This window comes from Pyxicephalus adspersus, chromosome 1, assembly GCF_032062135.1.
Source record: "Pyxicephalus adspersus chromosome 1, UCB_Pads_2.0, whole genome shotgun sequence".
In the NCBI taxonomy this organism is placed as follows: domain Eukaryota; kingdom Metazoa; phylum Chordata; class Amphibia; order Anura; family Pyxicephalidae; genus Pyxicephalus; species Pyxicephalus adspersus.
In genome coordinates, this window is record NC_092858.1 from 91736025 (window position 1) to 91752902 (window position 16878).

The following is a 16878-nucleotide window of genomic DNA, read 5'->3' on the forward strand; positions in this document are numbered from 1 at the left end:
CAATGCCTTCAATGCTAATTCGAATTCCTCGCTGCTAATCTAATCATTATCATTGATTCCAATTCTACATGAATGCGAATGTACAAACAAAAACAGAATCATTCCAACTAGGAATCATAGGATATTATCACTAAATAATTATTATTCAGATTATGGTTATGATTCACAATTTCTTTTTTATTGTCATTTCTCAACAAAGACTAGCGTTACAAACCAAGGATTTTGGAAGCTTGGCAATTCATGCTGAATAGAGCTCTAGTTCCCAAGGTAAGTAGATTAGGTTTTACTGTAAATGTGCTATGAACCCTGTAATCATAGATAGCTTAAGTGTCTTCACACAGGGATCTGCTAAACTATTGATCCATAACACCTAAAGTATATTGAGGTGTGTGTGGAGATTACTCCAAACAGAACATAAGCAGAAGAAAAGAAGTGTAGAATTTAGAAACAGTTATTCATTTATTGTGTAAAGTGAATGATATTCATATATCGTGTTTTTGCAGCTTACCTTGTCCGCAGGTTCTCAGCTACTGGCTCACCATCATATACAGATAAAACATCAAAGTCTTCTTCTAAGGCAAATGAATGGAACCACAACTGTATTCGGTTTTTAGCTTCTGTACTAATTGTCCACGTGCAGTTGGCATAATTTGGATATCCATATGGGAATCCTGGACTTTCTACTGTTCCATTGGGTTCGTGTAGCGAGAAACTACAATTCTGACCTGAAGGGGAAAACAAAATAAACATGAAGTATAAAACACAATATTATATATAGTGATCAGCACAAAACAGTGGTTGCGGTGCACAAGGTATGACAAAATCAGACACTACCACAGCTAATTTTATGACAAATCAACACATTTCTAGCTGTCTATTATTCTTTAAACCCAATCTTGCATTTTTTCAACCTGTAATACAGAATTAAAAAAATAAAGAACAGATTGTGTCACATAAAGCTATGTACAAATGTAAAATCATTAATTCCCACCATAGTGCTTTTGTAGTTCATAATATTAGCTTTGAGCAATAAAATGTTGCATCAGTCATTTCAGGCTTACACAAGGTGGAGAAGAATCTCCCAGCAGTGTTCTTCAATGGACAGGAAGAAGGATTTGTGTAAGATCTTATTATGCCCCATATCCACAAATTAATCTCAGAATGCCTCCAGGTATTTCTGGCTTCTGAAAATGTACTTTGTGTACTGTTTATCTTTACTATTACACTTTGTATCTTAAATCTATTGTTCTTTAAACTATGATCTATTAATTAACATCTACTTTACTGAATCAAAGTGGAACTCATATTTTATTCTATATATTATATATAGCACACACACATACAAAATAATTGTGTTTCATTAAACAAAAAAAATAGTTTTTAATTTTATCCTGTAGTCACCGTGTAAACCCAGTTTATAAAAGCTTCTGTATCCTCAAAAAGATGAAGTATATTGGAGTTAAGGGTTATCAAGAATAGAAATGAAATATTTTGCAGATTAATAAAACATACACTAACTGGCATGTTTGTCCTGTGAGCCCTGATTTATTTGGGGGTTTTGGAGTGGCTTGTGGAGCAACAAACTGACTGATGTATTGATCTTTGACAATTTCAAGCAGACACCTGTCCAGACAATGATCATATTTCTGTAGGTACCCATAGATACTGCTGACAGTGTGCTCTTGAGGGCAGTTAGCTAACAGACACATAACCACACTTGTTACGAAGTCTGTTGTTAAAACTTAATTAGATAGTGGTAACAACATCCTATATTCTTGTCAGAGTCAACTTAACATTTTTTGTTAGCTTGAGAGTGGTCAGATCATCCATGCATAAAGGTTGTCACCCAAGCTTCACTTATCTACCTAAATTGTACACATTGGGCCTGATTTATTAAAGCTCTCCAAGGCTGGAGAGGATACACTTTGATCATTGAAGCTGGGAGAGCCAACAAACCTGGAATGGATTTCTTAAAAGTCATTTGTTAGCAAATGTTTTCAATCCAGAACCAGATCCATTGCAGTTTTGCTGGATCACACAGCATTACTGATGAAAGTGTTTCCTCTCCAGCCTTGGAGAACTTTCATAAAACAGGCTCATTGAATTTAATGGGAAAATGTGTGGATCAACTATTTAATTCATACATCAGACATATTTTAATAGAACCTAGTGAAAATGTGTGAATTCTGTGTGAGTAAATTTTGGAAATAAACATTAATAAATAGACCTCTAATATAAATGTCTGTATACATGGACCTATATAAAGAACATATTTTTAATACATCTGTAAAACATCCATGTTTCTCAGTGCTTTACAGTAACATGCTGTAAGTAAAGAAACTGAGGTGAAATAATATCACAGAACTACTTATACCTTGGAAATATGCTTTTTGCAAAACCATGTCCTTCAAGGTGGTTGAAATGGTGATGCTGCACAGTGCACAGGTAATTAGGCAAATTTTTTTTATTCTGTTATCCTGTAGCTCTTTGTCCATTGTTTTAACATGGAAGATTACATGTTTTCTTCTCCTTATAACTTAAATTACTGAGGATTGTTTCTATGTGAATTTGAAAAAAGGGTAGAGACAACTGAGACTGAGCATATGGCAGTTTACAGAAGACTCTCTGATACACTGGCATGGAAGGAGCTAAATAAGATGTATAGCTCACCAATATATATTACATCTTCAAAATACATGTATATTTCCAAATGCTGCATACCTTTAGAAGCATTGTAAGTGAAATAAAAAGTGTATCTTCCAGAGATAGCATGTTTTCTTTTTTACCATGCTGAAGTCAACTGACAACACAGTCCCTCTGATGAACTAAATTCCAAAACAAGTCTGCCTGACCCTGACCATATTTCTTATAGATCTCAGGTACAGATTTTCAAAATGGTGATGCCCCTATGGCCCTTCTGGATCAGGTGCCAGTTGCATGTTTGACTTCTGAAACCCCTGTTTCTTAGCTGATGAATAAATGTACTACAGATGTGTATACAGCATTGCTGGATGGTATTGCTCTTCTCTCTCCAGCCTGATCTGATAAATGTCCACAAATATGCTAGAATAATTTTGTGAAAGAAATGTTCAAGCGTTAACTATGAAGTAAATGATTTTTGCATGAATACTTATTTACATATTTAGCTTTGATTTACATGATCCATCTTTAGCCACCGTCTTGCCCAGGTGCCCAGATCTGTACCAATAGATTGAATAGATCATTCTTCGGTGCGTGGGCTAAAACATTCTTCCTATTTACATCATTCACTTACACATACTAAATCCTTTTAAGCCACCATTTTGAAACAAATCATCTTTGATGCAGATAACTTTCCATCTAGATTAGGGATAAAATATGACTTAGATCCTTAGTCATAAAAACTAAATAACATACATGAGAAAAATGAGAGAAAATTCCCATGTCTCATCTATCTGACTCTAATCACCGTGCCTAATTTTACAATGCATGCAGAGAACGGCTGCTTATTACTATGCTGATAGAAAAATATCTATCTGCCTGAGTTGGGTTTCCACTTGGCGGAGGTGGTATACACATGGGAACCGCAAGTTCTTTCATCTATCTAACTCTTGTTAGAAAACACGTGGGGGAGGTCTCTGATGGCATGCATAACTGTTTTGTAACGTCTGGTAATATAACTGTATTGTCAATAGCCATTAACCCATTAAGAAACAGTAATTTATACTAGCAAACAGAGGAAAAGCTGAAAGTTCCATGCAGCAGGGCTCCCATTAATCTACTGTAACTTTGGGCTGCCTGCTTACTGGACCAATAAATATTCTCGCAGGTTTAAAATTTTGGACCACTCAATTTTGTAGCAATAATATTTGCTTAGTTACTACTTTGTTAAAGTATAAAAAACTGTTCTGGTGGGGAGCATTAGGCAGCATAGTTCACTCAGTGGCTAGCACTCTTGCCTTTGCCATGCTGGATCACAGGTTTAGCTCTAGGCCAGGATATTATCCAAAAGGGGTTTGTAAGTTCTCCCAGTGTTTGCATGTGTTCTCTCATGACATTCCAGTTTCTTCCCAAAACAATGCAGTTAGGTTAATTGGGTTCACTTTAAAAGTGACCTTAGACTGTGTTATATTATGGTAGGGGTAAAAGTTGGTGAGTCCCTTTGAGAGACAGTAAGTAATTTGACAATAGACTTTGTAATGCTGTGTAATATGCCGGAGTTATTAAAAATACAAATAAAAATACAATTTGGTTGCTCACTATTATAGAGTCCAGGAAATATAAAATATGGAGTCTTGTTGCTCTGTTGCAACAGCTCTAATTATGTCTGATTCAAGTAGAACAAAACCACTACCATAAATTTAATTTGGACATAAATCTTTTTTTTTTGGAACGTGCAAGCAAGTATGTGCAGCATAAACCATGGTTGACTTACTGTACCTGTCAAAGCAACCTCTTTCTGCACTACAATGCCAGAGCTCATTTCTGTCACCTGCACTTCTTCTTCACCTGGTAATACTCCTGTTTTAGAGTCTTTTGCCTTTTCATTGGCAGGGCGAAGATATTGTAACTCAAGAGTTTCTTTGTCCTGGCACAGAATTGTGCCAAGACTGTATGCAGAGCTCTGCTGGATCACTTCATTATACATTGATAGAAATAAGAACTCAGCCTGCCTATTCGCCTTTTTTAAAAAACAGACATAACTTTCAGGAGACCATGTCACCAACATACCAATTGCTGATCTAAAATCAAGAAAAATCAAGCAAATGCTTACTTTCAGTGTTTGTCTTTTCATTTAATGGTTTTTGCACTCTCTCTTATCACCTCATAGTGCCTAATTACTGTCTGTCCTGGTCATACCTCTCCCTCCACCCCTCTACATAGCATTTGTTGATTTTAGAGGATGGGCAAAGGGTACTACTATGGAGTGTCACAAGTGACAGCTCCAAGTCTCCTGGGGCTGCTGCTATCAAATCCAAGATGAATATGTCCAGCAGCAGTGTCAGGCCTTTTGGAAATCTTTGTAATGGATGCTTTTTTGTGAGTAAAGGTTTAAATAAAAATGAATAGAATCCCCTTAGATTTGCTTTGCTAGGCCAAATCTTTACTTTCCATGCAGTTCACAAACTCCACCTATAGTATTTAAGAGTTGTTTTTGGTCCAGTGTGCAGGAAGTGAACTTGATGGTTGCAAAGGGTAACAGCTACAGTGTTTCTATTTACAAGTCTTTGGACTACATGCATTATGCCACTGAATAGTTGTGCTTAGCTAAGACACATGCTGTTGTCTGGCATACTCAATAGGGCACCACTGGTTTTATCACAGCTTGTTGTTTTGTTATTTTCATAGGTATAGTGTATAAAAAATCACTTGTGTAGTTTGGTCTTTAACCTGATTAACTTCAGAAATGTGGATTAAAACAAACACAAACTATGGACCTCATTCATCAGTGTCCAAAAAGAAACTGTTATTCAGCAGCAACAAATCGCTTCCAACTGGCACGTTTCCAAGGCAGGTTTGAAGTGAAGAGAAAAATCTGAGGACTTTTAAACAGAGTTCCACAACATACTTTTTTTTTTAGTACAGTTGAAGTAACTAGCTTTTTGGTGCAGATCAACAAAGAAACAGATGCTAATTGTTTTTTCAAACCAGCTTTAATGTAAAATTTGAAGCTGGTGATCCTGAAATAACATGAAATGGGAATAAAATGATCCAGACATGTCTAGTCGGGAATTCTGATGGTGGATATGCTAATGACTGCTTGACAGCTGAGATCTCAAGTCCACAATACTAGCAACTACTTCAGAAACTTTAATTCTCAAAGCCAGTGCAAAGAGACTCTATATATTCTTTCATACTTCCATAGAGGGTTGATGGATTTCCAGACATGCTGCCTTATTCATAATATGAGCAGTATTAGAAGAATATAAAAATATATTTTAAAACACCGCTGCTAAAAAAAAATACTTTTCAGTGTAAATCCAACAAGCATTTTTGCCTAAAACCCCTGCTAGGTGCTTAGCTGTGGATTGTAGATCATAGCATGGGCCCAGGAGTGGTACAAGGTGGTAAAAAACACTTGTCTGAATTTAGTCATATTGTTACAACAAATGTTATATTACCACGTATGCTAACAATTTTGAAACATTGCTTGGCCAGAAAAACACCTTCATATAGTAATATGGGAAATCTAGCTGGATACATTTAAGCAATTTCCATCACATGTGCCACATATGCATGCTATTGATATTAACAGTGCAGCATTGTTGCAAAGTATGAATTTTGTGCTACCGCTTCATAGAAATTCAAGTTTAAAACTAGAGAATCAATACAATTTTTAAGAAAATTTTTTTCCTGATAAAACTATAGTAAACAAGACCGTCAAGGCAACATTAGCAGGATTACAGCTGCTCATCCTTGGCATATCTATGGTTACGGTTATGGCTAGCTGCTCTGAAATGGCAATGCAATTTATAAAACTCCTTATACATTTCAGTTGTCAGATAACACACAAAATTGATAAGAAATCAAAACAGCTTAGAAGTGTCGCACTGAGAATTTTTAGCTTGGTATATTTTAACTTTCTTATTCCGATAGCATTTCAAACACAAAAACAAAGCAGTAAAAAAGACGACAATGTTTCAGAGCTGCTTTAAGATTTGTTATCTCTGCATTACTCATTTTTTCAAAGATCTCTTTGTTTTCTCAGTAGATATATGGAGCTAGCTAGGATCACCTTGTCTCTGTATTAAGTAAAAGAGGACCAGCTCTCCCACTTAACACAAGTGAGAGGAATAGCTCACTTACCCATACAAATGATATCTTGGGAATAATTTTAAATTTGTACGCAAATCAAGCACTCCCTTTGTAGCATATGATTATGAATATCTGACGCTTCTTATCTGCAAATATATTCCAACACAGGGACTAAAAATGTTAAAGCCAGTTGGTTAATGTAAAAGCTATGTAAAGAGCATTTTTACTAAACCAAAAATCACAGACCCAGTACTCTCCCCTGACAGATTTCTTTCAGCCTAAGCAGCTCTATATTGACCCCCTGTAAAATGGAATTGCACATCCACAGGCAGTATGTAATGAAAAGTATGGTGCTTTAATATTGGGTAAGTTGCAAAGGTTACCTCCCATTCATGCTGCTCTCTTGTTATTGGAGGCCTCATACCACGTGCATACCATGTATATGGGAGCCAACATCTTCTTGTAGTGTCTTCACACTGGTATAATGGTGATGGTAACTGTCATACCTGCATAGTGTAACTCATGTGGAACATAAAAACCTGCGTGCCACATAATATAGGCAAAATCTGTGTCCAAACCTGACTTTTCATCAGATGTGTTCAGTGAGGTACCGCTATTTACCAGGAGCTCTGGGCAAGGGCACAAACACAGAGCTATGAAAAAGCCACACAATCAACCAAATACACAGTCCCAATATATATGTGGGTGCAGTATTGCAAACCACAAGATTTGTAGTGTTGTTTCGCCAACCAGCTAGAGCTCCACAATTAGCAGGGAAGATGGCCTTTGAGGATGTAAAAAATGTAGAGCTAGAAAAGTACAGAAGGATTAAAGAGCATTCATACACTGGAACCTGTGCCCAAAAAAGGCAAGGAGAGGCCGGAGGACTAGTATTGATGTAGGCTCCCTGTGGCTGATTTACTTCCCCATTACAAGCTTGCTATGTGTTGTTCGCACACCATATTGATAGAGGAACGAAGAAGCACTGTACACCAGCACACTGTACATCCAGTATACTAAAAAAAAAAAAAAAAGAATGCTTTGCATGAGAACTTTTAGAGGAATCAGGAAACCCCATTTAAATATCTGCAGCTTATCTGCGGAGGGGGTGCTGAGAAGTTCTTGGCTTTGCCCAGAAAGAAGAGACCCAGAGTTATGAAATAACACATTTATTCAACATGTTCCCCCCTGAGACTGATACACTTGGTACAGCGTAGTTGCAGCTTTTCTAGACTGTTCAAATAAAAGTCCTTTGGTTGGGCCGCAAACCAGCTCTCAGCAGCATCTTTGATGTCAGAAATGTACTCAAAATGTTGCCTCTTCAGGTGTTTCTTCAAATTCGGGAACAGATAATAGTCCGAAGGGGCCAGGTCCGGTGAGTAGGGGGGATTGGTGGACCAATTCGAAACCCAGAGTGTTCAATTTGGCAGCCACAACGTTGGACCTGTGCGCAGGTGCATTGTCCTGCAAAAAAAGGACCCCTTTGGTAAACTTTCCACAGCGTTTTGTCTAAATACCTTCAGCTGGTCCAGGAGGTTAGCATAATATTGTCCGGTGATACTAGAGCCCTGAGGTAGGTGGTCCACCCAGAGAATACCGTCTTTGTTCCAGAAAACAGACGCCATGACTTTTTTGACCAATTTCTGAGTTTGGAACTTCTTCGGCCACGGGGACCCGCTGTGGCGCCATTCCTTTAACTGTTCCTTGGTTTCAGGATCATAGATGTGGAGCCAGGTTTCATCCTCAGTCACTAACCAAGCCAGGTCCTGTGCTGCTTCAAAATGGGCCAAAATGGCTTTGGATGCTTCAAGTCGTTCCTTCTGCTGATCACTGTTCAAACATTTCGGCACCCTCTTCATTGAAAGCTTGCCCATGTCTAGAATAGTGGCAATAACAAACCTACCACGCTACTGCAAGATGTCAAGTATCTGGGCTATCTTTTTTGCGGATATTCGCTGGTCCTTAATAATCAGCTGATGGACAGCATCGCGGGTCGCCAGGTCAGTTGAGGTTGGGGGGCGCCCACTGCGGGGCTCATCTTCAACGGTGAAATGCCCAGTCTTCAAACGAGATATCCAGGTTTGACAGTGCTGTAAGAAGGACACTTCTCCCCCAGTGTTTGTGACATCTCAGTGTGAATGTCCTTTGCTGACTTTCCCTGGAGAAACAAATACTTCATGATGGCCCGTAACTCCAACAACGTAAAACTTGCTTGTGCCTCTGCCTTCACTGGTTCCCACTAAAAGAAAAAACTGTTTTAAGAATCGCAAATACCTGATATTTGCACAGTTACATACTAAGATATTAGGCTGTCATATGCCCCCACACTCATTTTTCTATTTCATATGGAAGGGGGCAAAGCCAGGAAGCCCCATATATATATATATATATATATATATATATATATATTTACACACATCTTGTCACAGATCACTTGCTGAATGACAGATGCCATGTATTGTGGTAATAGCAAAAAGAATCAGGAGTGACGTCAATAACCAAATTGATCATCATTTGCAGTGACATCTGTAAACACTCTGTTAGCTGCACTGGTGTAATTATTAGTATAGAAGTTTTTTTTCTGCCACAAAAGTGATTTCACAAAAGAGGGACACTCATCCACAACAGTAACATATCAGGAAGTGCACTGCCATTTTTCAAAACGAATATCAAATAAAAGAATAATTTTGAAAGTTATTGCTTAGATGCAATAAACATTTCTAGATGTCAATTATAGGATGGCAATGCTAGTACCCACAACAATAGCCGCAGTCATCAGAGGGACTAGAGGGGTTGTTGAACCATTAATTTGGACATCTAACAGGAAAAGTCAACACTTATGCCTGTAGGAATCTATTAGATGCCAAGTCCAACCACCAAAAAGTACTTTTCGGCAGATATTCAAATGAGCAGTTTATTATTTAGTGATAACCACATGAGCCTATTACACCCGGTATTTGGCTGATGGTTGTGATTGCTAGACTGCATTTTAAACACATATACAAACCAAATATCCCAAGTTTGGCCTTAACCATTATACAAAGTTAGCGACTATCAATGAGAAATAAAATGAGAAGCAGCAAGTTCAACAGAGTGTGTGAAATTATAGACAGGTAAAACATAGATTTGATTGTCTCCATGGCTACCTCCACTTCACATCTGAAGAGAGAGGAAGATGGTAAGGAGGCTGCGGATGGCATCTTATTATTACGAAATGAGATGAGCAAATATCATACGTGACTCATAAGTTAGAAGGCATGGGTCTGAACAAGATGTTATTCTGTGTTGTAACAAAAGAGTCATGTTTTAGACAAACATCTAAGCATTACCTATCTGTTTAAAGAGCAAATAAAGAAAAATGTTGTAGTCATGGCGCTCTAACTTAGATAGTGCCAGCTAAATCAGGAAGGAAATTTAATGAAACTAGAAATAGACACTGGAATGTATTAGATGCTCACAGCTGGAAAAACATTATTACTCCCCCACCTCCATCCACTGATTGATCCAGCCTTTTATACGCTTTTATTTTGTTTATACAGCTACATGTTATTATCACTGATATGGTCAATGGATTGTAAACATTTTCTATTAACTTAGGGCAAGGGTTGTTATAATCAATGTAAATGAATGCAATAAGTGTCTTGTCTCATATTTATACGAATCCATACACAGGCTTCTCACGGGAATATGATTTATCCAAATATTTTTTCTAACGCAAAGCTCCTGTTGTCAGGAAGGACCATATTTACCCTATGCACCAGTATCACTCTTTAAATGAGATACACTAGTATTCTCTTTACTTATTTATAAAATGAATAAAAGCTGCCTGTGGTGACAGGGGTACATTTATACTGTCCTTAGTTATGTTTAAATATCTTCACATAGTGTAAAATTAAAACTTTTTTGGACTTTGACTAAATTTCTGGCTTCCCTGCTTTTACCATTTTAGACAAATTAAATCTTGTAACACCAGAAAAAACTGATCTACAAACAATCTTATTAAATTTTGGTCCAACCAATTACCTGATTGCACATGCATTTAGAAAAAATGGAACAGCTCAATATTTTTATCATGCTTAAGATGTCAAACTGCATCAAAATTCATATTACACATAGATTATGTTATATAGGAAAAATCTTTTCTCTCCAGAGCTAAACTGCTTCTTTCCTCCCACTGAAGATACTACTGCCCCCCTCCCACTCTAGTGCCCTATGTTGGCATGCCCGACAAACAGCCATTATTATTCTAATGGCTCGAACATGCTTTGTAGAGGAAGAGTGGGGCAACTCATTTCTGTTATGGAATGCTGATTAATGAGCACAGTGGGACTGATCCTGGTACCTTTTAGACTGCACAGTCTTATTTAGACACACAGCACAACTGCTTTCAAAGGGAAGAAGGATTTAAATCATGAACATGTTTGTCATTCATACAATCTAATTTCATATGTATTGCATGACTTCAGTAAAGTTGTCCATCTACTACTACTTGTTGTTTATGTTACACCATCACATTGTTGCATATAAAAGAATAATAAGTAACTGGTTAATAGACAAATTCATTATATTTAAAAATGAAAGGTGCTTGAGATTTTAATGCTGGATACTTTTCCTCCCACAGCAATATGGGTTCCTAGCATAATTTAAGAATGATTCATCAGAAGATAAGCTTTGTTTTAATGTGATGATCAACTAAATTGACTGTAAGTACTGTGTATTCTGCTAAGAGTAATTTTACATGTCTTTCCCCAAAAATTTGCTCCAATTATTCTTCCCACAGTACTAGTCCTAAGTACAGCAATTCAAGTGATGTAAAAATCATATCATACTTTCGGATAATAATGAAAAAATATTCTACAGAAATATTCAGTGGACTTAATATCTGAATAGAGGGCACAAGAGATATGATCAGTATATTTAACATTATTATTATTATTATTTTTATTATTAATATTAATAAACAGGATTTATATAGCACCAACATATTACACAGCGCTGTACAATAAATAGGGGTAGCAAATGACAGATGGTCAAAGACAATGACACAGAAGGAGGAGAGGATCCTGTCCAGAACAGCTTACAATCTAGGTGGAACATCTAACAGAACTAAGATGATTACACTAGTGGAATTAACAAACAAAGTACAGAATTCTGCACAATCCAGGTTGCACTACAGTTGGTTAGTTTAAGCCCCTTGTCTGTTGTATGGAGAATAGAGAAAGCAGTGCAGATCCAAAGTTATTTTACTTAAAAGCAATAAGAATCAAAGGGACGCTGTCCAGCCATATAATTCAATGTGAAATTTATAAATAGGTATACAACTTTGTAAAAAGGTAATTGTCAGCATTGGTAGAAATTACTATTGGGTTTATTTCTATACGTGTATGTTTGGGTATGTTACCAAATACTTTATTAAATCTGCCTCCTGTAGAGCAGATAATGGTCTAGTAGTCATTTTGCACTATTGAAGCTCCATTTATTGCTAATTTAACTATTTTTGTTTGAACAGCCCCTGTAAAACAACTTATTACATGTCACGGGCAATGCACTGTGTAACTGCTGACTTTTAAGCAGCTGAGCTGGGTATTTTGTGACATTGATAATACATTGACATATATGAAAAAATTAAAAAAATGCCTTAAACAAAGGTAATGACTGAGTTGTCACAAAAGATATTTTCAATTACTAAAAATAAAAATCACATGATTGGAAGCATAAATCCCAAGCCAGTGAAATATTTACAGAGTTCTGTTTTTGTTATACAGTGTTGTGATGATTAATTATATAAATATTGATGGACTTAGAATAGGGGTTTCATGATTTACACTACGGATTGTTTTGTATTATAATGTGATGTAATAATAAAAAAGTCTTATCATTAAAAATAGGAATTTAGTTATTGAACAGGGTATACTTACATTAAGAGTAAAATTGGACATCAATGATGTTTAAGGACCCCTTTATACCTATCCATTCCAATGCATTACCATAAATGTTTGGTATGTATGTGCATTTAATTGATACATCTTCATAATGCATAACATGGTAAATATGATTGGTGAAAACAATAACTTTTTACCCATAACAGGAAATAAATGATAACTTTTTACAAATGTTTTAGAAAACTGCCATTGCTAAAGAGTAAGACTGCTTTGCCTTTCCCATGCCATTTACCCTCACTCTTTTAAGTGTTAACAGTTGAGATCAGTGGCTTATTCTACAGTTACCTGTGGTGCATTAGTGGTATATTGGCACTGCTAATTTCTGGTTCCATCAGGAATATAGAATTCAATTGCTGTCATTGTATTCTCGTGCTGCAGATTTCACAAGTTATTTCACTTTCTTATTCTGTTTATACATTTATTGAAAGTCATAGCTTTATTGGTTGTAAAACATCAGCAAGATGTGGATTGAATTTCTACAGGTTTTTGGCTATTCTTTTAAATGTTTCTTGTTCCGGTTTTCAGTGCTCTAAAACAACATGTCCTATCTTCTCCAGTCCAGTTTCTAACCTCCAATATACCTCTAACAAATTCCCTCTTAGTGAAGTTATATGCTCATCACTCAGGAAGTCAAAGTTTGTTCAATTAGCTCCTAAGTGGTAGACATATAACTCTAGTAAGTGAAGATCTTAATGGGGTATAGAAGTGGTTAGAAGCAAGATGCAGCTAAAGGAAAAGGTAATTTTACAAAAGGTGCATCATGTTTACAATTAAAAACTGACAGGTTTTGTGGACTGTCACTCGCTCTCAGCCTGGATCCCTCTGGCTCGCCCTCAGCCTGGATCCCTCTGGCTCGCACTCAGCCTGGATCCTTCTGGCTCATACCTGTACCTGAGTGCAGGTGCATATATTCTCAGAATCAAGGTTGGGCCAAGGAACCCACCCTCACCTTTCACCTCACCTTGGCCGGCTCCAGGGCCCTAAAGAACCTGGTTTCTTTTCTAAAAACCTATTAACACTTCCTCACTTTCATTTCCCTGGAGCCATTTTAACAGTTTCCCTGACATTTTAGGAACACACTACCACTATATATATATATATATATATATATATATATATATATATATATATATATATATTATGTGTGTTTAGAACAATTCCTGCACAGATCAAATACCAAATTGTATTGATGTAAAGAAGCATATCCTTTATTGTTTGTCTAATCTCATAAACAGGTAGCTGTCCTTAACTAGCCTTATCTACCAGTATCTTACCTGGAATCCATAAAACAAAAACATTTTGCACTGTACCATTTTGTACCAGCCAGCTTGCTAGTTATAACTCCCAACAAAGGCATTTGATCATTTTCTTCCTTTTGAGCCTTATTTAGGACTCAAGCAATCAGCAGGTCACCTGGACATGGTTTTTCAATTACGGCCAGTGAGCACAGCCTCTGGCTGAGAGTTTTAGGTCTGTCACAGACTGTTCAGCTGGTTTGCTTACACTTTGCTGTTACAGAATTTGTATTTTGGGTTTAAGAGGTTTACTGTGTCCTGATTCTTGCTAGGTAGCTGTGTGCTGAAAAATTCAATTTTCTTTCAGAAAAATTGAGATTTCATTCAATGTGGGCTTTAAATATTTAGAGAGTTCTGTTAAAACAAATGAATGAGTTTATGCCTTCTACACTCAAGAACTATTAAAATGTTGGCTATACATAGACTTATTAGATTTAACATATATGATAAATGAATGTAGATTTTCTTTAAGAAAAGATATCCATGGCCACTTGGCAATGAAATTTGCCAAGACTCCGTATTCTATGCTGTTGTAGGAAATAAAGGTATTTTTCTCTTGGATCAATATCCTCCTCCCCCAAATTACTGAATATCTATACACGCACACAAAGATCCATATATACACAATACAGTATACCTCCAAGTACAGTTCACTGATACTTTTTACAGATTATATGATAGCCATGTGTACGTAATTCAGTTGTATTTCTACATAATAGGGCGTATAAAGATGCTAAGATTTGTTACATCCAAATATCATACTTCTATCTTACACATGCCAAACATCCTACATTCAGATGCAGTGTACATTTTATAAAAAACCACACTTGTTAGTAAATTCCTTAAATATGAGCTGTAACCCATGATTGGTTTTGCACACATGGTAAATTCTATTAGTACTGATTTGCACGTTCCTGAATTGGTGTACATGTAATGGTTTTATATGTAAAACCATGATAAAAAAATGATTTCATATGTATTTATTGTGTAACCATCTCTTGTTCTACTAGAAATTTTAGGAGTAGTAAATATTGGACCATTACCAAACATCTAAATTGAATTAGGTGACTTCTGTTTTGTCTCTCCCTGTAGTTTTATACGTGATTTTCAGTCCAAGGTTGTTAGTATGAGTCCTTGCTCTGAATAAAGCTACTTGTTGGTATGAGTCCTTGTAATGAATGAAGCTGCATTCTGAATATAGTTTTTTTTTTTTTGACTATTCAGCTACAACATTCTAAGGTCGTAGCCTTAGGTATGCAGATCTAGAACAAAATGTCCTTAGCTTCATAGTTATCTTTGCTGAACCCGCACATCTGTTTTATTACTAACTACAACGCTGTTTAAAATGTTAATATACATTTTGTGTATTTTATCCTAAATATGCAGATATTTTTTTTTAAAGGGTTCATAGGAAACTACAATGTATTAGAAATGTGCTTTCTTTATTTTGGGCAATTATTTGGATTATTTTTCAGCATAGCACCAAACTCTGCACAATGCTTTCACATCTGTGCCTTGTGGTGTGCTAAAGAGTAGCATATTCCATATATATGTGTGTTAGGGATGAGTGTTAGGGATGCAGAAATACATATAAATAAATGGAATTTAATTATACATGACACAGTGCACATATATTAACTGTTGTGGTGCACATGTTTTAGGCATATCATTGGGCTCTATTCATAAAACAGGGAATCTTACATTCCCTAGAACATTCCCTGTTGGGAATCAATTACTGCCATTCAAACACATGAACCTGGAAGATTCCCATGAGGGAATGTTTGAGGAAATGCTTGATTCCCTGTTTTAGAAATAGGGCCCATGATGTTTATAATTTGTAAACACATGAGGGTTTTTACACCGAATCTCTTTACCCTTTACTCTCTCTATACAATAAAATACATTAAAAAAGCTTTACATTAAACATTCTTCTTACATATAGATGAGGACTTTCTCCCTTTATTTACAATAGCAGATACTCATATGGCTTTCTAATGTTCTTTCTAATGGGAGTTGCTTGGTCTAGTCTAAGTATGACAGACTCTCTGCAAGCTGAGTAGCTAATGCAGTGGTGCCTCCTAGAAATAATGGCACATGTTAAATACACAAAGGACTTCAGTATTTTAGTCACTCAACAAACACCATTTTGTATGCTTTTAATCCCAGAAGTATTTGGTGTTGCTTTTAATCAACTCCATTTTTTATGGGATAAAACAAAATGGCATGTCCATTATACCATTTTACGGCATGTCAGAGTGTTTTCCTTGGAAATTGTGTGATAAAGGTGCATTGTGATTTGACTGAGCTCTTGCCAAGCTGATTCTGATTAAACTCATAATAGATATGCAAATCTTTCCCCGGCATTCGGACTGATGTATTTATGCAATCGTCTGCTGGGAATTTCCAGGCAAGATTTAGGTTTGGCTTTTTTTTAAACAGAAGAATCATAAAAGACTCAGTTTGATTCATTCTGTGAAGCTATTTATGCTCTGCTTTGCTTGTTTACATGGGAATGGATAAAATATATGTTGCAATACATATGAGGGTAAAAACAAGTGCGCTTTTTCAAAATGAATTCATGATTTGAGTGCTGATAAACTGAAGTGGCATTTTTTTCCTAGCTTGTATTAGAATTATATCTTTATTTAATTTTTAATGTAATCTATATATTGCTTTATATTATAACACAATATAATATACCTCAACCTATAATATAATATTTAGTGTGTTAGCAGTGTTTTCAAATAACTTGTCATAAATTTGAGCAATTCAAGCTCATGGGATAAAAATGGTAATGTAGAGTAGAAGTTATCTTTAGTTAAAAAACCACACCAAAGTCAATAGTAGATTTATGGATATAGACCACTAAAGGTAAGTACATTTTTTTGCTCATTCTTGGTCCCTGA

General features: G+C 36.1%; 1 protein-coding gene across 2 annotated transcripts in view; it reads right to left on the bottom strand.

Annotated features, from left to right (window-relative positions):
• Positions 1-16878, bottom strand: part of CSMD2 (CUB and Sushi multiple domains 2) — a 576326-nt gene that overhangs the window by 501650 nt on the left and 57798 nt on the right. For both annotated transcript variants that reach the window (XM_072418831.1, XM_072418823.1), the window contains exon 2: positions 509-725. In XM_072418831.1, the coding sequence (XP_072274932.1) occupies positions 509-725 (217 nt within the window). The remainder of the gene's footprint in view (positions 1-508; positions 726-16878) is intronic.